The sequence below is a fragment of the Gastrolobium bilobum genome, unplaced genomic scaffold (genome assembly GCF_033153095.1).
Source record: "Gastrolobium bilobum isolate Gb01-03AN ecotype WA unplaced genomic scaffold, APGP_CSIRO_Gbil_v1 utg5873, whole genome shotgun sequence".
NCBI classification, from domain to species: Eukaryota; Viridiplantae; Streptophyta; class Magnoliopsida; order Fabales; family Fabaceae; genus Gastrolobium; species Gastrolobium bilobum.
In genome coordinates this window covers 306,481-330,061 of record NW_026898064.1, presented here as the reverse complement: position 1 = coordinate 330,061, position 23,581 = coordinate 306,481, and the positions used below count along the sequence as shown (strand labels likewise).

General features: G+C 34.3%; 2 protein-coding genes across 2 annotated transcripts; both read right to left on the bottom strand.

The window, feature by feature from the left end:
- Positions 1 to 342: 342 nt before the first annotated feature.
- Positions 343 to 6,873, bottom strand: LOC133312510 (uncharacterized). Its single transcript, XM_061513723.1, has 7 exons — positions 6,696 to 6,873; positions 6,384 to 6,487; positions 6,006 to 6,035; positions 5,551 to 5,652; positions 4,782 to 4,889; positions 3,724 to 3,778; positions 343 to 713 (listed from the first exon to the last, which is right to left on the bottom strand). The coding sequence occupies exons 2-7, from the start codon at positions 6,473 to 6,475 to the stop codon at positions 645 to 647; spliced, it is 456 nt and encodes a 151-aa protein (XP_061369707.1). The 5' UTR covers positions 6,476 to 6,487; positions 6,696 to 6,873; the 3' UTR covers positions 343 to 644.
- Positions 6,874 to 8,841: 1,968 nt separating this feature from the next.
- LOC133312498 (probable protein S-acyltransferase 22) lies at positions 8,842 to 15,284 on the bottom strand. Its single transcript, XM_061513702.1, has 9 exons — positions 14,656 to 15,284; positions 14,443 to 14,556; positions 12,075 to 12,479; positions 11,701 to 11,769; positions 11,550 to 11,621; positions 10,908 to 11,036; positions 10,580 to 10,660; positions 10,230 to 10,412; positions 8,842 to 9,826 (listed from the first exon to the last, which is right to left on the bottom strand). Exons 1-9 carry the CDS (start codon positions 14,695 to 14,697, stop codon positions 9,050 to 9,052), a joined length of 1,872 nt encoding a protein of 623 aa, XP_061369686.1. The 5' UTR covers positions 14,698 to 15,284; the 3' UTR covers positions 8,842 to 9,049.
- Between the last annotated feature and the right edge of the window lie 8,297 nt (positions 15,285 to 23,581).

Sequence of the window (23,581 nt, the reverse complement as noted above, 5' to 3'; positions counted from 1 at the left end):
GCAAAGTTTTTTCAAAATTTTCAAATATAAAACCATTAAAACTACTCCCTCCTCACAATTAATTTCCAGTTGACTCAAGTTTGATATTACAAAACTCCTGAACTGTTAAATTTATGCTTACTTGTCATTAGAACAACCCCTTGTCACCAAAACGCCTTCAAACAAAAACAAAACTCACCTAAAATATTACATAAAGGTGAGGCATGCATAACGGCACTATACCAACACGGGACACCAAGACAAAAAATAAAAGAACACGACAACATACACAATTTGATATAGTATTTTGAAAGTATGAAAACATGGGCATCTTTGTTCTGTAGATAAACAAATTAGCATAGATTATGCTTAAAATTTCAACTTAAGAGAATCATAGATGCAAGGACTAGGGAGCCTTGTTAATGTTACTGTTAAAATTGTCAATAAAATCCTTGCAAATTGCATATTCATTACAAGTGACATGACCGACTCAAAAAATTGCACAAAAGTTTATTAGAAAGACAACTTTTAAGGTCAGAAAAAGATGCAATCTTTCATACTGGATAAATATCAATTTATGTCCTGCTTCACATACTTGCATTTCTTCTTTGCATTTGTGACGAAAAGACAAACACGGGCAATTTGGTATATATACTCAATAAACATCAAAATATCCGTTCTGGCAAGGATTTCTCAGCTGGAAGTTGAAGTAATTCTCGAATCCCTTCGATAACCTGCATTGAAACAGTGAAAAGAAGTTTCTCATAACTGCAAACAAAGCAAAATCATTTTTATTTGGATAGAAATAGATGACAACTTTCCTAAAATATCTTCAGGGAAAACTCATTTCTGGGTCAGTTCCAGAATTATGTCAAAAATGACCAACATTTTCTTCGATATTGCTAGTAGAGCCATCAATATATGCTAGACCCCCCATTCAACCCTGTCCCACATGGTCAAGGCCAATAGCCCACAAAGCCTAAAGCAAATAGGGCAAAAAAGAGCACAGGGCCATGTTGGTTAGGCTAGCCCACTAAAAAACATTAGATTGTCTCTTAAATGGATTGGCCCAATGCATCAACAATAAGCCTGTGTATATGCATGCCTATTACCAATTACCAATTACCAATAGCAGAGCAGTGTGCTACACTCAGGTAGCTGTTGTTGCACCCGTGTTCTGCCCAGTGTTTAACAGCATACCAGGCCTTTGGTTGCTCTGAAACAAAGCAAAGCAACGCAAGCGAGCTTCTATGATACAATTCAGAACTTGTGTCTGGCCATTCGTTTCAGGATGATGGGTCTGCTCATTCGTAACATAGTGCCGTGCAACCAAAAAGACTCCTGCCAAAACCGGCTCAGGAAGGTGGGGTTCCTGTCACTCACAACGGAAATGAAGATGCCATTCCCTGTCTAGCAAAAACATCTTCAATTGAGCGAGCTGAAAATAGGTGCTTAATGGCCATAAAGTTGTCATACTTGCTAATCTGTCAACCACCACTGAAATTACCTCATATCCTTTAGACCTTGGAAGCCCCACAAAAAAATCCATGATCAGTTCCTCCCAAATGGCATTAGAAAATTTCCTCCCATATGGCATTAGAAATGGGCAGAGGTTGCCATAAACCTGCTGAGGATGACAACTGGTACTTGCTGTGTGGACAGACATAGCAAGCAGCCACAAAGGCTAAGATGTTCCCTTTCATGCCAATCCAATACAGGGACTGAGCCATACGAGGAGTCCTCTGAGTCTAAACAAAGTGAACAAACGATGTGGTATTGGTTGCAGTTGTGGAAGGCTGACTGCACCTGAGGCGGAGGATGCCACAACAGCTTATATGTGAAGTATAGGATTGTTGCACTGATAGTGGAGGTTGAAAATGAGGAACATGGGCCGGAGTTTAAGAAGCAGTGAAGGCTGTATCAAACCGGTGGTAGCAGATTTTGGCATCATGGCCATACTTGTGAGAGAGTTGACGTTCAACGAAACACCTATAGCCGCCACGACCACCCCTGCTGAAGCAGCCTCCCCAGCCATCGCAACCACCACTACCAGGCCAAGAAACATAGGGATTGAAAGGTGACCCAAACAGAGAGTGTTATGGATGCTCTGACATAGAAAAAATGCTCCAGTGCCAAAAACGGGAGGAAATTGTGCAGAAGATTGCAAGGAGGATGCCGGTGAGTCAGAAGTTTCAGTGTGCTTGGGATTAACATCCAGTGGTTTGTGCGCCAAGTTTACAGAAAGTGCATCGGATAAAGGCACAGGTTTCTTATTTTCGAGATGATCTTCATGAGTTATCAGCAAGGACTCAATCTCAGTCACAATATATAGATCCAAGCGACTATAAATGGAGGTAAGAAACAAACCATGCTCATCTGAAATCCCCTCCAAGATCACATCTAGGTGCTCATACGGAGAAACAGGAAAACCAATCAAAATCAGAGAATCGATGACGGCTTTGATGTGCAACAGATACTCTTGAGATGGACCAAGATCCTTTCTTGGTATTGCACAGTTTAGATCGGAACTGGCACACCTCTGCCCGAGTCTAAGAGTGAAAGAAACTATGAATCTCGTACCACAGCTGCCATGAGTTTTCACAATCTACCAAGAGGAAGAACCTTGTCTGATCTGATTGAGATGAGAGAAACCACAAGAAGAGCATCTGATCGTGCTACTCCCACTGAAGATACTCGTCATTGACTGATGTACATTCCAGACCAGCATCGGAGATAAAACGTTAAGGTATTTCTGGATTGACGACAAAATGAGGCAGCCCGTGACCTTTAAGCACAGCTTCAACTTGTAGTTTCCACGTAAGGAAGTTTTTCTCATCCAAACAAATGGAGATAACATGGGAGGAGGTGATCAGAGCATTCACCGGAGCACTCGCCAGAACAGAGAGCAGAATAGGAGTGTTTGAAGTGTTTGGCAAATCCAAATTTTGGAATGGATTTGGAAACAAAGCCATGGGAGGACCGAATCAAACTCTAGATACCATATGGAAGATGAACATGGATGAATAAAACAAGAACCAGGGAGAAATCTAGGGAGAGAGTGCGAGAGAAAAGAACTGAAAATTGTAATTGTGTTATTCTGAACTTGTACATTGTTCTAGCTTTATAGATCTAGAATCTGTGAGAGTTTGTAAGTGATTTTGTTATGAGCAGTAACTAACTACGTTCCTCTGTTAGAGTTAGTTACGGGATCAGAAGCAATTAGGAAATTCTGTAAGTAGTTCCAATTATAAAACTGAGCAGAATCTAAGTAAGCTTACTCTCTAGTAGAATTTGTATCATTGGAAATGGAAATGCTGTAATAGTCATTTAGATAATAAGACTGGTAGTATAAACTACATTTTATTCCAGTTAATGTATTTGGTCTATACTCTATAAACTACATTTTAATGTCAATATTACTATCGGCGATTGGCATGCAAATACATGAGCTTATTGCTAATGCAGTAGGTCAGCCCATTTAAGAGATGGGCTACTACTTTTTTTTCAATTTAGCAGGTTGGCCCTAACCCACATGGCCCTATGGGCTTTTGACTTTGTGGACATTTTGGCCCTTGTCCACGTGGGCTAAGGCAGAGTGGGGTGGGCCAGCCCATATTGTCAAATGTCAACTCTATAGACGAGTAGTAACTAATTGACCAAGTATCATTACTTGATGAGAATAAATGCAAGTAATCGAAATTAGGAAGTCAGTGAGTTAATGAAAACAGAGAGAATTAAATGTACCAGCTTAATTTGGGCTTTAATTGATGCAATTAACTGAGTGTACTCCTCTATCTGCCTGCAAGACATACGTCATATCTAAAGTTTGAACATGTAACATTATTATCAACCAACGGGAAAATGAAATAAGGAAGAAAAGAAAACCAATTGACCATGTCTAGACAGATAAAAAGAGAAGAAAAGGGTGAAGATAAGTTTGTCCCACAATGGGCAATAGAGAGTTGCCAAAAGATAACTTACAACAGAAAGTCAAAACATTAAGGTTTCAGTAACTGTCATAAATGTTTAAATACATTGAATCAAAACAAGTTCTTTTAATCGTTTCAATAATGCCGCTTGACGAAACTTCTGTAGCTGTATATTGGCATCTCATCTCAAATAATGGAACAATGGATCAAGTAGCTAAGATCCTTGCACTTGGAATTGATGGACTAACACCACATTGCCCAAAATGCTTAAGCCCAGATTTTTATAATTTGTTAGTCAAGCCTTCCAAACTTTCCACTCTTTCTATGTGAAACTTATGAGATGTTACAACTTACAAGCCAGCCTAAGATTTCACATTTTCACTAACCTATGCTACACATTCAACAATTATCAGCTTTCAGCCTAACCATGTCTAAAACATATGCAAGGGAAGACAGACAGATAGGAAGGAAAAACACAGAAAATTTGTCATATGTCAATCGTTTCTGCACATGCAAGATAATAATCCCACTTAAAAGTTTAGAATCTGATCATTTACTACCTCCCAGCCAAAGGCATAACACCAAAGTATAACTGAAGAAAACAAAGTGCTTCAGTGCATTTTTGCAAGTTACAAGTAGATGGATGAATCAAACTCATGGAGTTTATTGATACAGAATATGTTTGACACAGGAAACATGACTATCTTGGACCATAAATTTTTTAAAGTCAGTTTTAAAGTCATTTAAACAGCTCCATTTGAAGTAAGTCATATTGTTGCCTAAAAATTAAAATGAAAAACCTTGAAAGTCATAATAAACAGTTTGATTTCAAGTTTCAACTAGGCAAAATAAGTAAAATGAAAAAACTTATACCGGGCTATCTTTTCCTCCCTTTTTTCTATGTAGTTCAAAGCTTCAGACCAAGTAAACTCCACATGGAATCCCAATCCTATATCTACAAATATGCGTTGTGTATCAGGCCTGTAAAGTTTTAATCAACATCAGCATCACCTGAGCTCAGCAAAAGTTTTAATCAAATAGATAAAAATATCAACAAGATGTGCATTTCACTGGACTGAAAACAAAACTAAAAGATATACGTGTAACTATAAGCGCACAGATGAAAAGAACAAGCAGTGTGCTAGTGGTAAGGAGTTTAGTTAGTTTGCCAGAGGTTCTAGGTTAAATCTCCATGCATTGATTGTACCCCAGAGAAAAGGGGGAAGTGCAGAGATGAAATGGAGATGACTATAAAGGTGATATATACAAAATGGTGCTAACTGATGGCTAAAAACATGGTACATAGTGAGTGAGTGGGTTAAATGTAGTGGGTAAAGGATATTGAGACACTGAGGTGGTAGGGAGGTTGCAGCCTGTCGAAGCACCGCTCTATTGATCATTTCCATTTTCTGTTATAATTTCCTTTTTTACAGTTCATATTTTTTCCATTGTTTCATTGTAAAACAGTGGGAGTAAGGGGATTTCCAGTGTTAATACAATAAAATATATTTCCTATCAATACCTGATACCTGACTACTAGTTTCCTAACAAAATTTAAGAAAGAATCAATATACTATTAATAGTCACCAAATCGGGGGCGGGGGAGTGAAGCAGAGTAAAAGCTGAAATGCTGATGACTTACACTTCTGCCTGCAGGTATACCTCAGACCCAAGATTGACCAAAGTTCTTAGACTGGTTACACTATTCTTCTCTAGGTTTTCAATGTTTCTTCGCAAATCAGCACTGAGTAAACAAGTCAAGTGGATCCACACATAATAGTCCTTTACTGAGTGCAACATTGTATTCATGGATTGTAGTAACACAACAAGTTTCACATGAATCAGATATAGATTTAACATGTTTTTTCTTTTTTAAAAAAATCAAAAACTATATAACAAAGAACAAATTCATTTTAAGCATTAGTTATTGGATACAAACTAGTCTCCAATTCAGCAAACAGGTATAATTTACTTGATAGGGACTCTCTATGCTACTATGGATTTTATGAGAAATGGCTGATGCAAAAATTTATTGAATGTTTAAAACTATTTCAGTGTTATGGGGGTAACCATATACATTAATGTCAAAAAGGATACAAAATTTTCTGTTGTTCAAAGACCTTGTCCCTGCAATAAATAGATGAGAAAAAAAAGTAAATAAAGATTGTGAAACCCTATGCAATAGACAAGGCAACACTGAGTTACATATGCACACATATAACTGCTTTGAATCCATTTTGCAAGAATTCATAAATCCTGAGACATCAAAAAACCTCAAGACAGACATTCATTTATAGATTATGCTGCAGAATGAACTAAGTATCCTCATTGATTGTAGCTTATGTAGGCACCGTACATATCCTATTAGAAGGACTTAGGCCAATCGTAGGGGGCAAAAAAAATTGAGTAAGACATAAATTTATACACATTATTGGAAACAACCAAGAATGAAATCCACAGGAGCAAACACTATACCGCTGAGCAGTAGCATGAAGAAGATCAGGTTTCAAGCGTTTATCAACAAATTCTTCGAATTTTTGAATTTTCTCCTGGCGTAAGCTGTCCATAAGTTTAGAGTCCTAGTAAAATGATTAGCCAAAAAGGAATCATCACTATTGCTTGTATATGCATACATAAATATCATATATGTTCATGCATACATTCCTCAACAATAAAGAACAAATAATACCCAGACTGGTGCATGATCATTAAAAGGGTATTATATATACATAACATGACTTATGATTCATTTGGGCATTTTATCAAGCATGTAGTGGGCAAGGAGACCTGGTGGGTGCTGCTGCTGCTGAAAACGGTTTGTGGTGCGTCTTGCCGGAGGAGATTGGGTTTGTTAGCTAGAACTACTGAATTGGGTTGAGTTGGTGGCGAGGTGTGGGTTCATGCAGGTTGAAGGAAGTTCTGGTGCAGAGGTCTCTGTTTTCTTTGTGGGAACCAGGAACAGAATTTGATGGCACCAGTGTTACTCAGCTTAAAGGTGTCAAATTCGATTTTATAGGTCTCATCCAAGTAAAAAAAATTAAAAATGAATTAATAAAGTTTATAGGTTTGTTATTAAATCTTGAGTTTTATAAGAAATATGTTGTAGGAAAAGTGATTGTGTAATATTATAGAAATTCGTTTTGCGTGCCGTAATTTTTTTTTTTGCTTCAAAAAGGGTGGGCCCCACAAAATGTTGTGTGTAGAGAAAACTTTGTTGTGTCATGTTAAATGATAAATGCAAACTCCTTAAATCTTAAGGGTATGATATATTTATAAAATTTTTATTTATAAATTATATTATAAATATAATACGAATAATATATAATATAATCTATAAATAAAAAATTTATAAATATAAATCTGCTCTAAATCTTATATTACATGCTTCAAATATAATTTTAAAGGTAAATTGCAAGAGCCCACCTCAACTTTGGATAGATTAGGCCCTATGGTTTGAAAATGTGCAAATAACTCCCTAAACTTCATATTTTGAGCCCAATATCCCCTTATATCAAGAAAATTGTTAAAAGACTACAAAAAAATGTCATGTACTTGTAGGTGATACCCTTTAAACTTGTTTTAACTTCTAATAGTATCATAATTAAGTGGGGCAAAAATAATGTTTAAGGGAAAACTAAACATAGTTAATAGAAGAAAAAAAATTGAAAATTCGAAATAGAATGGGATACTAATCATCTTGTTTTTTTTCTTCATGTTTTATCAATTACATTTAAAAGAATAATATCTAAATCATTTTATATAATAAAGACATTTTAATAATTATCACATAAATTCTTAAAAAATGCGTTGTGAAACAAACAAACTTTTTAGTTATTTGCAAAAATATAAAAAAAAAATTCTAAAACTTTTAAATGCTTTGTAAAATACTCAAAAGTCAAAACTAACCTTATTAGCCATAATATTCAAAACTAACCTTATTAGCCATCTACAGTGTTTTTTACAGGTAATGCATCAAGAGCACTAGCACCAGCACCATCACCGTCAAGATTCAATAAAATAAGTTTCCACACTTAAGAGGACAAAATTAGTCCTTAAGTAATAAGGTTTAAGAACCATCAAGATTCATATTAGTGCCTGTTTGGATCTTTTTTTTTTAAGTTAGAAGTTATTTATAAGCATAAGTTAGGCCAAATAGATTTTGGAAAAAACTCTTATAATGAAAAGTTTTTTTTTTTTTTATAATGAAGAAAAAAGTTGAAAACTAAAAGATCTTAGGAGAAGCTTTTTTTAAGCTCTTATCTGTTTTTCTTGAATTGTGTGTTTTTTTTTAAGATAAAGAGTGATAAAGATAGAAAGAGAGATAATTTTCTTGAAATACGTGTTTTTAAGTAATTTTTAAGCTAAAATTTTTATGTAATTTCCAAACAGCTTTTAGCTTCTTTTTATAAACGCTCTTTTTTAACTTTAGCTTATAAGTAGCTTCTAACTTAAAAATAAGAGGATCCAAACAGGCTCTTAATCTTACAGTGGCAAAACATGTTAATACTTACTGGAATTTAGTTTTCTTGATTTAGTGAAGCTTAAGAGCTTACTAGATGTTCATTTTCTGTGGCCTATTGTGAGCAAAATCATGAATTTGAATTACTGCCAAACAAACACTATGCAAAGGGTCGTCAAATTTAGTCCTCTTGAGTCATGATCTTACCTACGTAAAAATTGAAAATGCATTACAATCTTGCAAACTATTATGCTTGGACACCTTAATTGTAAGAGTTGTAAGAAATCAAAGACTGGGATATAACTAGGGAGAATAACAATCCTACCCTCATTTAGTCACCAGTATTTTTCTTCAACCTTGTAAAAAATATGGACATTCAGCATAGGTCACACATCATTCATAAGGACTTGCTTAGTTAAATTTTGATCAACTGAAAATCTAGCACAAAACAATAATATTTTAGGAAGCTCAGGCTTATCACTTGTTAATGTGACCTAAAATTTTGTACAAGGGTTCCCACTTACCCTAACTTTCAAAACTTTTGAGGAACATCAACTCATCCTCAAGAAGGTGAGGGTTAAGGGATGTTGAAGTACCTTTTGGGCTCACAAATCAAAGAATGAACAATTCCCATCAATATAATCTGAAAGATAGTTATCCAATTTAATAACACCCAAATTGTTCACAACATTCTATTATGAACCAGGCTGGATGATGATTTAGGCTCAAAAGCTCTATCATCCTGATCAGCATTGAAAAGAAGATTAGTCCAATTTGTAGATCTCTGAACAATCCTGGTGGGAACCCTGTCACTATCTTCCCCACCAGAGGCCTCATAGCCATCACTAGTTGACCTTGAAAGTGGTATTCCCTTCAGAGTTGCAACACCAGAAGCAGAAAGACCTGCAAGCCTTCTTGCTTCTTCAGCTTCTGTCGAAGACACACGAAATGGATGAATATCTGGCGAGTCTAAACTGCTTTCAGGAGAAGAAGCAACAATCCCAACTGAGCTTGACACAGCTTGACTTGTTTGAAATGCGCTCCGAGCTTCGAGCTGGAGAGGCGCTAAACTTGATATTCCACTGAAGCCTTTATCAATATTACTGGCAGAAAATCTAGTAAGGGCCTCCATTGGTAAGTCAGCAGGCAAGCGAACCCGTTTACCTGCACGCCTTCTGTTGTACTCGATTCTAGGGGCCATTCGTCGACCACTGTTGCCAGGGTTCTGGTCTGGTTCTAGCCGAAAGGCCTCATTATTATGTCTTGTCACTGGCTGCAGAATTTTAGATTTTTTTCTTGCTTCTGCAGCAGCCTTGGAAACCTCTTCTGCATTTAATCGTGCCAATGTCCATGGACTAATTTTGACTGCTCCAGAATTCTTTTTCTTAACTGGCTCTTCTCTCATTGTCTTCTTTCCCAGTGAACTTACAGAGGCAGTTTCTGGGGGCACTACATCAAACTGCATAATGCAAACCATCACATATACCATCAAGAAAGCTAAGACATACTTCTGAAGTTGATACACAGTATTCTCAATACTCGTTTTTCATAAAACATCTAAGGAATTTTGCTTTAAACTAAGCATATATTTCGTGACGGATTCGAGTAGCATTATTATATTTTCATCTTTTTTAACCTTCATTTTCCTTCATCACTGTTATTGTGAATTTTACGTTTCGTTCAGCAACAATTTTGAATAACTAAGTCGTTCATTCAAATGATATTGTGCCAGAGAGATTCACACATGTATCAGTGCTTTAGATGGAAAACCATATCAGAAGGCATTTCAGGCAGCTCCTACAGTAAAATACAGAAATAAAACATTTAACAAATAAAACAAGATTGAATTGATAACAAGTTACCTGATCTTCGAGAAACAGGCGTGGGGGTGTGCACCACGCACCACGATGGAATGTAGTAAAGGAGCTTGCACTGCTCAATCCAGTAAGTGAGCTAACAGGCGACATTTGGTCACTCTGCTGACCTCCAACTCCTTGCAGATCCTGCTCCCTCAAAGCTATGATGTAATCATAAGTGCTGATTCCCTGAGTCAATCCACAATAACCATAATATTTAGCACTATGCCAGATAGAGATTAGAGAGAAGAACAAATAAATAAGCTGCCCCTTGTATGAATTATTATAAGATGCTTTTACAAATGAAAAGAAGCATAAAAGTAGATTTTCTAATACCAAAGAGCTGCCAAGCTTACCTTTTTAATGAGAAGAATATGAAAGAAGAAAAGCTGAGCAAGGGGTAAGGTAGCAATCATAGCCAAAATGGTGCAGACTGCCTGTATAAAGAAAAAGTTCACCATGCATAAGAGTAGCAGAGGTGGGAAATAACAGTAATGAATTTTTGTCAAATTTGATTCGCTCTATACAGTTATTACAAAAAGGCACAAGGGAAAGAAAGAAGTCAGCAAATGATCAAACAAATAACAAAAGAATAAATATTCAGTGTGCTTAGATGCATAAACAACCAATAAAGCAGCACAGTAACCATGTAATATATACCAAGAATGTAAGCAGAATGCTCACCACGACAATAACAAAGGGGACCAGAGAGAAACTGCTTCCCAACTTGGAGGAAACATCGATAGAAAATTGCTTCCTCTCAACAAAACAGCAGATAAGCACAAGGATCCCAGTCAACCATTGAAGAATAAGCTGCAATCTCAAGCCCAAGGTGCACAAACCATGTATATACCTGTCAATAGTTAATCAAAATGAAAATGACTAGGAAATTAAAAATGCATACTCTGGGCGGTTTTCTTTAGGTTCTGGCAAGTTGCTTCCAACTATTAGTAAGTTGGGCTTAGGACAGTTCAATTTTTCACATTTGATAAGGAGAATATCAAGTATTTGACAAGGAAGCTAGGGAAACCAAATATATAGCTCAATAAGCACATTCCTTGGTTTCCAGAGCATAAGTTCTCTAAAAGTCTAAAACCACTGCTTCCTAAGATCTGTTCCAGTATAATGGGGGATTAAAGTAGCTTCAGAAAGGAATGAAGGGAAAAGTATTCTGAGAATAGAGGATTTCAGAATGGTGGTGGTCTGGATCAGAAATATTTGAATGGTAGGGTATTGTTTGTACATAGTTGCAGAGCTTATATAATGATAATGCTAGGTTTGAACATGTGAATGATAAGCAAGGCATAGGTGGACAATCTTGCTTACCAAGAGGAGAGCAGAAACCATGAGGGTGAAAAATTTTCGGTAGTTTTTTTTCCCAATACAATTGTTAAGCCACTGCAAAATCCAAGAAGCAACAGTCTTTCAGAAATATATCAACTGATAAGCAAAGAAAAGAGAAATCAGACTATCATACTCTGCAATGATGATCAAAGCGATCAACACACTTGTCACAAACTCTACAGTGCTTGCTGTACTTGAAGACCTGCAACAACATTATTCTCAATGATATGAACTTCTTTTCTTATCAATGATGACACAATGAAACCTCCAAGCATTCATCTAATGCCCAAATACAAGAATTTCACGGAAAGCAAGGAATTGTAACAGAGCTGGTAACATTATGAAGTATTAGATCAAGGAATGCACAAATGATATATCTGAATTCTGCATGCAGGATTGTTGAGGTGAAATTATCTGTTCACCTCCACGATATATTACGGAATGAACAGCTACAACTACAATAGTCTTGGAGGAACAAAGGTTTTTATTCCAAATGCTTCTACACACCTCAACTTCACACAAACTGCAATAGAACATGCCATCTTCACTTGTTTGTTTATCAGAAGATTCTTCCCTTGAACTAGAGCAGCTGCAGATATAAGCACAAGGGGAGCAAACCAATAGGAAACAGGATGAAGAAGGTGATGATGCACTCTTCATCTCTATTGAAATAGCAGCATCTTCTAGATTTGCTTCTGTTCCTAATGCTTCCTTATCCACAGATTTTGGTCCAACTGTTGAAGCATTTCCATCATGCATTGACGAAGTAGATTCCCCTCCTGGTTTAGAATCCTTGAGTCCATCAAGCTTTTTGCTATCTGGAATTTTAAGATACTTTTTGGACTTAAAAACCCCTGGATCTGCTGGATCAGCTGCTGCGCACCAAATGTACAGTCCAAAGACACAAGTAATCTGGCAAGAGATAAGGTATTACTAAAACATGATAATGTCCTTCGTTCAGTTTAAAACAAAGACAATGTTACTTCCCATCTTTTACAAGTCTATACTAGATTGATATCAAAACAAGCATTTATCACAAATTGGTAAAGTGTTTTTTTGTCTTTGTTTTTGTGTGTATGTTATTATCTAATCATGCTATTACAAGCACATTTAGAACCACATAAATTGATCCACACAGACAGAATGATGCAAGGCAATAGCAGCCCTAAAAAGGCCACATACTTTAGGTGCCACAAAATATGCAAATAGCATGAAGAAATATCAGATCAGATGACAAATGCATATCAGCCTAGAAAAATACCTCTAAACTTCAGTTAATCTAGAATATTGAATTTATTGGATTGTGTGTAAATATTGCTACCCACCCATTTAATATTCCATTTATTTTACAAGTTAAAGACTAACAATGTACCTGTCAAGGATTGTTGTCCATAGTTATAGTAGCTTTTGGGTTCAAGGGCTCAAAAAACAAACAAAAGACTACAATGTAAGAATAATCCTTCAAAAAACATCTCGTGCATTTATAAAAAAAATAACCAACTGGTAGCATGTTGTCCGGTATCTCAGTTCACAGAAACCTGAAATTTGCTAATCATTTACCAGAGCATTCCTTATTAGACTAAGTGTTTGACACAGATTACTCAACCCAGTTGAAATATTTCCAAGCAGCTTATGTTCACATGGCTTCTTGAGGGAACCAAACCATTTTACAAGAAGCTCGATAATTATCGAATCAGTATTCCTAAAAGTCATAATAAACTCAGCTGTTAGCCTGTTACATAGAATGCAAATCCCAAACTCTCAAGGGGCACCTGAACCATTATCAGCAATCTTCAACAAACAAAACCATTTGCTAGTTGAAACTGTCAGTGATAAGTTTCAGCAGGCTGTAGGAATATTGATAACTTTTAATATTGCTGTAAAGAATCTTGGGATACACCACCCCAAAAGCTAGCTCAAAGGGTGGGAGTGCCCAAGGCCTTATAAACTCCACATTAGTTGGACATACAACCAATGTGGGACTATATATCTCAACACGCCCCCTCACACGAGAGCCCTTCGGGCTTGAAATGTGGACAATGCAACAGGCCCAGCCTACCTGTGCTAAGAAACTCCACAAAGGGCGACGAGGCTCTGATACCATGTGATAAGAATCTTGGGATACACCACCCCAAAAGCTATCTCAACAATTGCTCCAAATTTTACATAATCTAGTATCATTATAATGTTTCTGCAGTGTTCCAATTCCATGTTTGTTCTTAAAATTTTGAAACTGAAAAGTTCAAAGGCAATGCTAATGATTTAGTGACAGTTGGAGTAACAACCAGCATATGGAGCTTTCTCGGCCGTCCATGCATGTGCCATTAGAAAGCATACATAACTAGTTACACAACTGCAGACACCACGAAGTCAACCCAGAAGTGAATTGTCACCCATATTCAGAAACTGACTGATTCTATATTTGAGCAGAATGAAGAAATCATTGCAAAATTTGATGTAACCCTCTTTAATTAGCCACATTTAAGGTATCTTCCACTAAGGTGTCCCAGTTTCAACAAAGGGCTTACTCTACATGTATGGATATCCCTCCAAAGTGGGTGGGGGTTGCCAGAATTATCAAGAAGCCCAAAAAAAGAATAAGGACAATTCAGTGCTACCTTGGATTTCAAAATTCAAACTAGTTAGAATTTTGAGACAGCTCCATACACTGTCTACACGCCAACACAAAAATGCAACCGAAAAAAAAGAGAGAGAAGGAGAAGGAACCTAGACTGAGACAGAGATATAGATAAATAAAACCAAAAACATGCTTCAGAAAGCAACAATCACAGATCTCATCACCCCTTCCACCGACCCACTTGAAAATCAGTAAAATGAGCATCAAAAAGCAGATAAAAGTCGAAGATTGGGTTACCAGGGGTGTGTAGAGGCCCATGGCAATATACTGATACATCTTCTTCCCAACAAAAGGAGCAAAGAACACATAGAATGCAAATCCCAGAGCCAAAAATACAGCAATGGCCACCACCTTCACAAAAAAGAATTCTCAAAATGACAAATCCCACCACAAAACAAAAGATAGAAAATTCTGCACACAAAAAAAAAAAGTTAAAAACTTCACACTCACCTGGAGAGGATGGTAAGGTAGCTGCCATCCATTCTTCTTCATCTTTCAGGAAGAATGCAAACACAAAGGTTGAAGGAGCAGTACACAAAAGTACAAAAAAAAAACACACACACACACACAAATGCAGACAGCACTAAAGAGAACTGCTATTCACTCTCTTTCAACACTTACCCTCAAGTTTTTTTTTTTTTTCAAGGGAAGTAATGAAAAATCACTGATTTACTCCGGGACCAACAAAAGAACTTGGCTTGCAAAGCAATGACATTTTGATAGGATCCAAAAGGGAAGAGCTGGCAGAAAGAGATGTAACAGAGAAAGGATGGGGTAGCTGTCAATATGTGTGTGCGTTTGAAGTGATAAGTGTTGAAGAGAAGAGTGTGTCCTGTGAGGAAAGGTATTGTCTGGTTTACTCAGAGACAAACAAACCTTACCTTACCCCAAGTCATGGAAGATGCAAAGATGTGATCTTTTTTCCGGATTTAGGTGTTGTGTGGTTTTAGTTACTTGCAAAGCTTTTCACTTTGGCAGAGAATAGAGATCTGTGACTGCATGATGTGTGTGGGAGAGTGAGTAATAAGTGGGTTTTCTTTGTTTCTATTCCATGCCTGTGAATTTTACCTATGACCCCCCCTACCTTTAACTTTTTGGGGGGGGGGGGGGGGGGGGCATGACCTTCTCTGCTGTGATTGTGTTGTGCTGTGCTGGTATTAGCGTTACCTTTTTTCCATGGGCAAAATCATGTGTCACAAGCCACTGCAAAGGATAGTTGTTTGGTTCTGCTTTTGTAATTGCCAACAACCCCTTTAAAGCTTCCTCTGCAAACATACATAACTCTCTCTCTCTCTCTCTCTCCTTGACCATGTGTTTATGAATTACGAATTCTAATCTTTATATGGAAACATAATCAAATCCTGCGGGAAATGACCAACCTACTATTGTGTTTTAATTTTTAGTTTTATGTTTATTATGTTATATAATATAATTTCACCTTTCTGCACACATATCAGAAATGTGGGATTCATATTTTTTTTTCTCTATTTTATCATTCTACTTTTTCTCTCTTTTTTTGTTGCATGTGTAGAAAAGTAAAATTAGGTTATGTAACATAATAAACATAAAATTCTTTAATTTTTGAATTAGTTTTCTCATGTAGTACGAGATAATAATTATCTTCTATTGACTCATTTGTATAAGTGGGGTCCACTTTCAAGAGAAGAGAGAAAAAAATAAAGTGAGATCTATCTTGAATTTCTGTGGTAGGAGATAAACTTTTTCTGATGTAACATAAGAATAATAAATCCCTTAATTTTTACTAGTATTTGACTAGATTTGTATTCTCTTTATTTTTATTTTTATTTTTCTGTGAAAAATATTTTTTATCATATTATTAATCCGTTCATGAATTAATTAAATTTGATAGGGTAGAACCAGGTGAAAAACCCAAACTAAAAATTATTAATTACGTTAGAACAACATCTTATCAATTAATCTACCTATTTGGTGTTATGCAAAATAATACTTGAAGGGAAGGATTATATTTATAAATTTTTTATTTATAAACTTTTACAAATTATATTGTGTTTGACTGGTAATATACTCTTGAATAAAGTATTATCGGTCAGACATAGTATAATTTATAAATTTAAAAAAAAAAGTTTATCAATACAATCCTATTTATAATTTATAGTTATTATATTAGAATTCTGCATATCTAACTTGAGGTAACTCTGTCTGGTGTGAACAAAATGCAATCTTGAATTCGTAATTCATGCTAAAGAAATTTATTAGTGCAGCGTATGAAGATTTCTACAAAAATATGTTTATTTATATTAAAAAATGGAATATATTTTTCTTATGTTGTAGGAAAAGAATTACCTCATGTTGTAGAAATAAAAGTATAAGTGGGACCCACATGTAAGAGGAGAGAGAAAAAAAAAAGTGGTGGGACCCAACCCTTTTTGTGTGTGTAGGAGAGATGTTTATCTCATGTAAAATGAGATAAACATAACCCTTAAAAAATACATAAATAGAAGAAGCTAAATAGCCTAGACGCCTGTGGGCTGTAATCGACATTTTCAACTGAACAAAAATCGGTGGGGTAAGGTTCATTTAATGAACCTAGCAAGTAGGGTGAGGCCTATCTCATGTTTTTCTTGTTGGGTATAAACAAAGTAACAAACCTTAGCTAAAAGCCAAGAAGCAAGTGCTACTCGATATTATAAATTCATTGAATTTGATTATCCATAATCCATAATAACAAAAACATGTTATTTAAAGGGGTAGGTTATATTTACAAACTTTTTTTGTTTATAAATTTTTACAAACTACACTAAGTACGACTGGTTATACTTTAATCATGCAGTGTACGACAGATCATACTTAGTGTAATTTGCAAAAAATAATTGTAAACGGATCCTATCCCTATTTAAATATCAAATACTCTATAAATACATAATTTTCAATATTCATATGAAAAAAAATGTAATATTGTTTTATTAACTCGATACTTCTTACAAAAATAATCATGCTAATTAAACATCTTGAAAAAGAGGGTTTTAACTATGCATTTTTTTTTTTGGTAAACTAACTATGCATTTTAATTATGTCCATCATTGAAAATTAAAAAGTTTTTTTTTTTTTTGCTGTTCTTTTTTAAACAGAAATAATTCTTACTAGGCATGGAGCAGTTGATGCTATTACTGATTATACACCAACCTCTAACAACATATAGGTTGAACAATTTACTTTATTTTTTATATATAATTTAGTGTTTAACTTCTCCCTTCCACTATCTCCTTTATATTTATTGATATAACTTAATGCTCACTTTACTCTCCTTGTTTGAAAATGTCATTACGTCCATTTCTGCGTGTTTAAAATGGTTTTGTAGAATTATATTAATATTTGGTTCAGTGTTTGATGAATGAAAATAATCTATATAACCTAATAAATAAATAAAACATTCTCAGCCGCATTATTTTTGCATTTTTGGCTGGTAGCTATAAGCTTGCTAGCCTGCTTAAATTTTGCATTTGAATAGTTTTAACCTATAGTTTGTCATTTGCTGTATTCCGTTATCTCTTACAAAGTATCTATGCCAACCAGATTTTCTAAAAGGCAATACGTTTTCACTTCAATTCAAGGAGTAGCTTCTAATCCGATTAATTCAAACTAATCACTTATATAGTTCACACTTCAGGACATTTAGTTTGCTTAGTTAAAAGATCAGACCGATTAAAGATTCTAAAATGTAAAGAATTTTTTTTTTATCAAATATGGTATTCATTTTCCCATCTTTAACATGCTTGTTTCCACAACACCACAACGACGTAATTACTCTTTAATTGTATGAATTACGTAGAAGCTTATGTTTAGTATTTTTTTTTTCCAGGTTATCAACCTTGCGTCTTAATTAACTGGTTAAAAGTCGCTGACAACATGCAAAATATGCTCTTTTATATACATTTTCATTTTTTTGTATGTAAATACTCAAAACATTGATTAATATAAAGCGCGACATTTTAATGTTATCCCTCTGAAAATTCACACAAAAAATTACTTCTAATTAATTAAATCGTATATAACATTCAAACCTTATTATCAAACACAATTTTTATTCATCGAATTCTGTCAAGTGATTGATGGTGAGTAGATGATAAAATGAGAGAGTCACAAAATTAACTACAAAGTAGAATTAATATTGTAGGAGCATTTATCATCATCCCCTAAAAAGATGTTGACACTTTTATGTGTGGTCAAGTTCATTTTAGCATTCAAATTTCAAAATACATGTAACATTGAAATCTAATTTCTAAGGAATGATAATGACTGAAGAAACATACAGAAAATGCTTATAGAGCAAAAGAGAGTGACTGAAGAGAAGGGCACAAATGGTAATTTATCTCTCCATTCCATTCAATGATATTGATAACTGAGCAGTAAGTATAGAGCGAGTAAGTACGAAACGTCGAAACCCATTTGTCGTTTTCTTGTCAGACACCAAAGCTTGAACATGAAATACCCTGTTACCGTATGTAGATTTGATCCGTTACATCCTGGTATGAGATCCGTTCATATTACATGAAGCATGTGAGATGTAAAATCCGAAGGCTGTGAGCCACTGATAAGATACACCTTCGTGCACTGGATTAAACCTCACGGAATTTATTATTATTATTTTAATTTAGCATATCGAGTGCATTAAATTTATATGGATGTCGTTTTGGGAAAAGCAATTTGTAATTAATAATGCATTATGTGAATATCCGCTTCGGTTTCGTCCTATCACGAGTTCCAAACACCACCAAGCTTTTCTACATTAACGTTGACCCATGGGAAACGTTTGACCGTCGATACTGACATCATTGTTCAATTATCGGACGGTCATGGTTGATCGTAGTGTAATCTCTTCGTATATAACTTATAAGCACCGACTTTATCTTTACTTTTACTTACTTGTATAGCACAACTAACACAAGTGATTATGAACTCAAGCTTGGAACACGTTCAATGTTTGTAATGTTATATGCATTCATGCTTCACTTTTTAGATCATAAGTTACATATTATTCAATAAATGTGATAACAAGAAAATGGAATTAACATTTAAATATTTGATCTAGTTGCGGGATTTAATAGTGAACATTCTTATATCTTACACATGATATGCATTCTATATGATTATATACTCGAGATGAAATTAGAGTAGGGGTATGGTATAAAATTTAGGAGGAATATCATAATTGCAATAGAACAAAAAGATAATACATAGAAAGTCAAAATTTGAACTTGGAAGCGAGACATAAGGCATAAGTTGACTGACTTATATTAGTTAATTATCGATGTTTTTTTTCATTACGATGTACGAATCCTTTGATTAACGCAAGATCTCGACCAGTTATAGATTGTCTTACCCATTTTATTTTATTATAAGCTGCGCGCTCTTCAAAACTTGACATCAAATAATAATGTTGATAAAATAATAAACGGCGCGCTGTCACTACAATTTAATATATAAGGGGAAGAAAAAAAGCATATATGACCCGTGACTTATTCTACTTCATGGCCAGTGGCCACCATTTCTAAGCTTCTTTTGGGCACGTGATTTATGCACGTGATCCGTATATGAGGTATGTTTCCTTGACTGAACCCCCAATAGCAGGTTTCTCTTTGGGACGTTTACATCTCATTAATAGTTAGTGAGTATCAAATGCATACACGAGGACGAGGAGTGAGTTCATTCACTGTTCAGTATTTTGATGACTTTGGATCATTTATCTTCATTCATATTTTCACAGCCTCCCAAGAATGTTGGATTTCTTAATTATTGTATTTAGTAATTGAGACATTGTCCTACTCCTTGCAAGTAGAGTGTGTACAACAAAACTTACGCGAGAATCAGTATATTAGATTATAATAACATCCACATATATAAAAATTATTGTGAATGATAATTACAAAATATGAAATAAGGTATATAATCAACTTATACCAGTATAAAAATAATAAATCTTATATTAAATTTTAATCATTGATTTTTTTGTATCTAACGATTATAAAAATTATTGTGAATGATAATTGCAAAATATGATAATATATCAGAACATTTTTCCCTGCGAATTTCGTTTTTTACACTTCAACAATGGTATGAATAACATGGCAAAAAATTAAAAAATTGTATTTTAAATAAAAAAATACAAAATTAAAGCAATTTGTGAAGATTCTAAAAAAAACGCAATCAATTGCATATCCATTTTGAGGTTTTTTCACCCTTTTGCCCCTTATTAATTAATTAATAATTATTTTGCCCCTGATTCGAAATTATCTACCAATCTGTCCATCTTTAATCGATTACCTTGCATTTTTAGTCGATTAAATGGTCAAAACAGGCAAAAATGACTGTTGGGAGATTTAATCGACTAAATCTCCCTATTTAATCGACTAAATCTCCCGACAGACAACAAAGGAAAACAAGTCAGTATGATTTTTTAATCGATTAAGTAGGGAGATTTAGTCGATTAAATCTCCCAACAACCATTTAGTCGATTAAAAATTCAAGTTAGTCGATTAAAGAGGGACAAATTGGTAGATAGTTTCGAATCAGAGGTAAAATAATTATTAATTAATTAATGATGGGCAAAATGGTCAAATAGCCCCATTTTGAACGCAATTGGTTGCACATTAATTTGGACGCAATTGGCCGCGTGGTGGTAGGCTCTTGTGAACTGCACCTAAACTGATGCGTAATTAGTTGTCTATCAATTTAGGCGCAACTCACCGGACGTGATACTAAATATTGTCATTTGTGTAATATAAAAGTGCTATAAGTGCCACGTGGCAAACTCTGGTAAGTTACGTCCAAACTAATGCGCATTTATAATTACACATTTTTTAGCACAATTCACTACAGCTTATCATGTGGCCAGTTTGAGCCCAAATTAATGCGCAACTAATTGTATTAGTTTCATTAATATTTCACAAATCACTTTAAATTCACATTTTTTTATTTAAATTGTAATTTTTAAAATTTTCTCCATGAATAACATTGCAAATCTAATCACATGCATGTAATTATACATTCACTCATACTTTTTTTTTACACAATGATACCTTTTTAATATTTGTTTATTATTAAATGAAATTTCACGTGTGCCCACTATATAATGTGAATTCACTCTCTCTCTCTCGGTAACAATGTGAATTCACTCTATTAGTGTGACTAATATAAGATTTCACTCAATACTAAAAAAAAATATGTTACCAATATATTTCTTATTGTATGATTAAATATCCAAGCACTTAAAATTACTCAAACTTTGTTCCGTGCTATTTATTTTTCATTCAATGACGGAGCTTTTTTGGATTGAGGAGGCAACAATCACCCCACAAATTTTCTAAATTTCACAAATGTTCGTTTATCATTAGTACAGTAGTAAGATGGTATAATTTTTTTTTATATATTAGTAGAATATTTATAAATATATTTTTACTAATACATACATTAAGATTCCTATATTTAATCGCTATTTATTTTTCCTATAGTGATTGAAGTTTTGATTTGACATATTTTAAATGAAACATATTACATTTATATCGTTATTCGCTATAACTTTTACTTGATTACATATCATACAAATATATTTTTTATTCGTGTGTTTATTTTTAAAATATAATAGTAGAGCTCAAACATTGAATATTCCAGACTAGTTATTTAAAATATAATCCACAAAAGCACAAATAAATATGCAAATTATATTGGCCACCTCAAAATTTTATCCAACATTCATAATTGTTTCCATTCCAATCCATTCTACTCCATCACTATTTCATTTCATAACAAAATATATTAAACTTTTTTTTCCAAATCTCTTAAAAAAAAATATAAGTTAAGACTATGTACAAGATTTTTCCTTATTGAATTTCATGGAGAAATAATTTTTTATTCTATTGGTACTGCTTGGTCATGATATTATGTTTTCTCCCGACCTTAATTCTGAGTGCAAATTTAGGAATTAATCACACTCGTCTTTTTATTTTATTTGACTAATGTCAAACGTTTTCAATAAATATACCTTTACTAAAAACAAAGTGCATGAAAAGTAGTATTTAATGTTTATCTGAATTGTTTACCAAAAAATAAAAATAAATGTTTATCTGAATTCAACGGAAAAGAATAATGAATGTAGCTATACGTTAATGTGAATTATCATCTTTCTTTTTTAGAATAGTGATGAATGTAAATATAAAAATTGTTTCTAAGTTTCTTTTGTATTGGATTGGTGACCCTTAATGGTTTAGTTCGAGAAAACTCAGTGCATCTTTCACTCATATTGTAACACGTGTCTCTCTTTTGTCAAATCAATAATAAATAATTTATTTTAAAATTAGGAGAGAGAGTGATTTAATATAAAATAAGATACTCTCTCCTAATTTTAAAATAAATTATTTATTATTGATTCAACAAAAATAAGACACATGTCACAATATGAATAAAAGATACTCCGAGTTTACGGTGCATCCATAACACGAAATAAATTTCCGTTTAGTTCATATCATGCAATGAATTGTGGACCCAAGCTCAGAAAGTAAGAAGGGAATTTTTAACCTAAAAAATACAAGAGATACCAAAATGTTCATAACCCAGTAAGACTTGCTTCATTTGAGGGCAAAGATGTGGACTCATGAACGAAAATAAAACAAAATTTGCTGGCCACCATTTTGGTTATCATCACTGATTAGAAGTGACAAAGAATAGAGAGATTCTGATGGTTTTCCCTGAAAAGATTTAACCTGATTGGTCGAGAGAGAGAGAGATGGGGTCCACAGTGATATCAATGATTGGTATTGGAATGTTAAAAATGGCCCAATTGAGAATTTGAGAACTGGCCAAAGTGTTGCATAATGGTGGGTAGGTGCATCTTAACATTGCAGCAACAAGCTGGTGATTCAATTTTAATATTTTACCTAACACACTCTCTCTCTGTAGCATTGAATATGCGACGCCAACATTCTAGAGTTGTTGATACAAACTAGGCAAAAAGCTTGGTCTCTTCCTCTTTCCTTCCAAATATTTGCTATAGTTCTGAAGATTTTATCATCAGCCTATGAGATATTGATCAGAATGTTCAATGGATTGGTATGATCTCATTAAGCTAGTTTGTTTTTAGGTGGCATAGCAAATTAGTAGAGTTCGTGGTACTTTTAATTAAATTTTCAATATAGTATAATACTCAATAGTTTAATCATTTTAGCTACGTGTCACTTTTCCTTTGAGAGATTTAATTCACTATATTAAAAAATATTTTCATTTAGACATGCCAAGTTTACTTTAATTACAGGATCAATTTTACTAGTGGGTATTATGAGAGATAATTGTCCTGATGCACGGAAATGATTCAAATGAAACATGATAAGATGTTTCTCTTAGA

Coding starts and splice junctions, on each gene's coding strand:
- LOC133312510 (XM_061513723.1), bottom strand. CDS start 6,475: ATGGACAGCTTACGCCAGGAGAAAATTCAAAAATTCGAAGAATTTGTT. Junction 3,779..4,781: donor AGGGAGGAAAAGATAGCCCG/GTATAAGTTTTT, acceptor TATGTCTTGCAG/GCAGATAGAGGAGTACACTC. Junction 714..3,723: donor TTAAAGCCCAAATTAAGCTG/GTACATTTAATT, acceptor GTTTCAATGCAG/GTTATCGAAGGGATTCGAGA.
- LOC133312498 (XM_061513702.1), bottom strand. CDS start 14,697: ATGAAGAAGAATGGATGGCAGCTACCTTACCATCCTCTCCAG. Junction 11,037..11,549: donor TGGTTTCTGCTCTCCTCTTG/GTAAGCAAGATT, acceptor TTGAGATTGCAG/CTTATTCTTCAATGGTTGAC. Junction 10,413..10,579: donor ATATTCTTCTCATTAAAAAG/GTAAGCTTGGCA, acceptor GGATTGACTCAG/GGAATCAGCACTTATGATTA.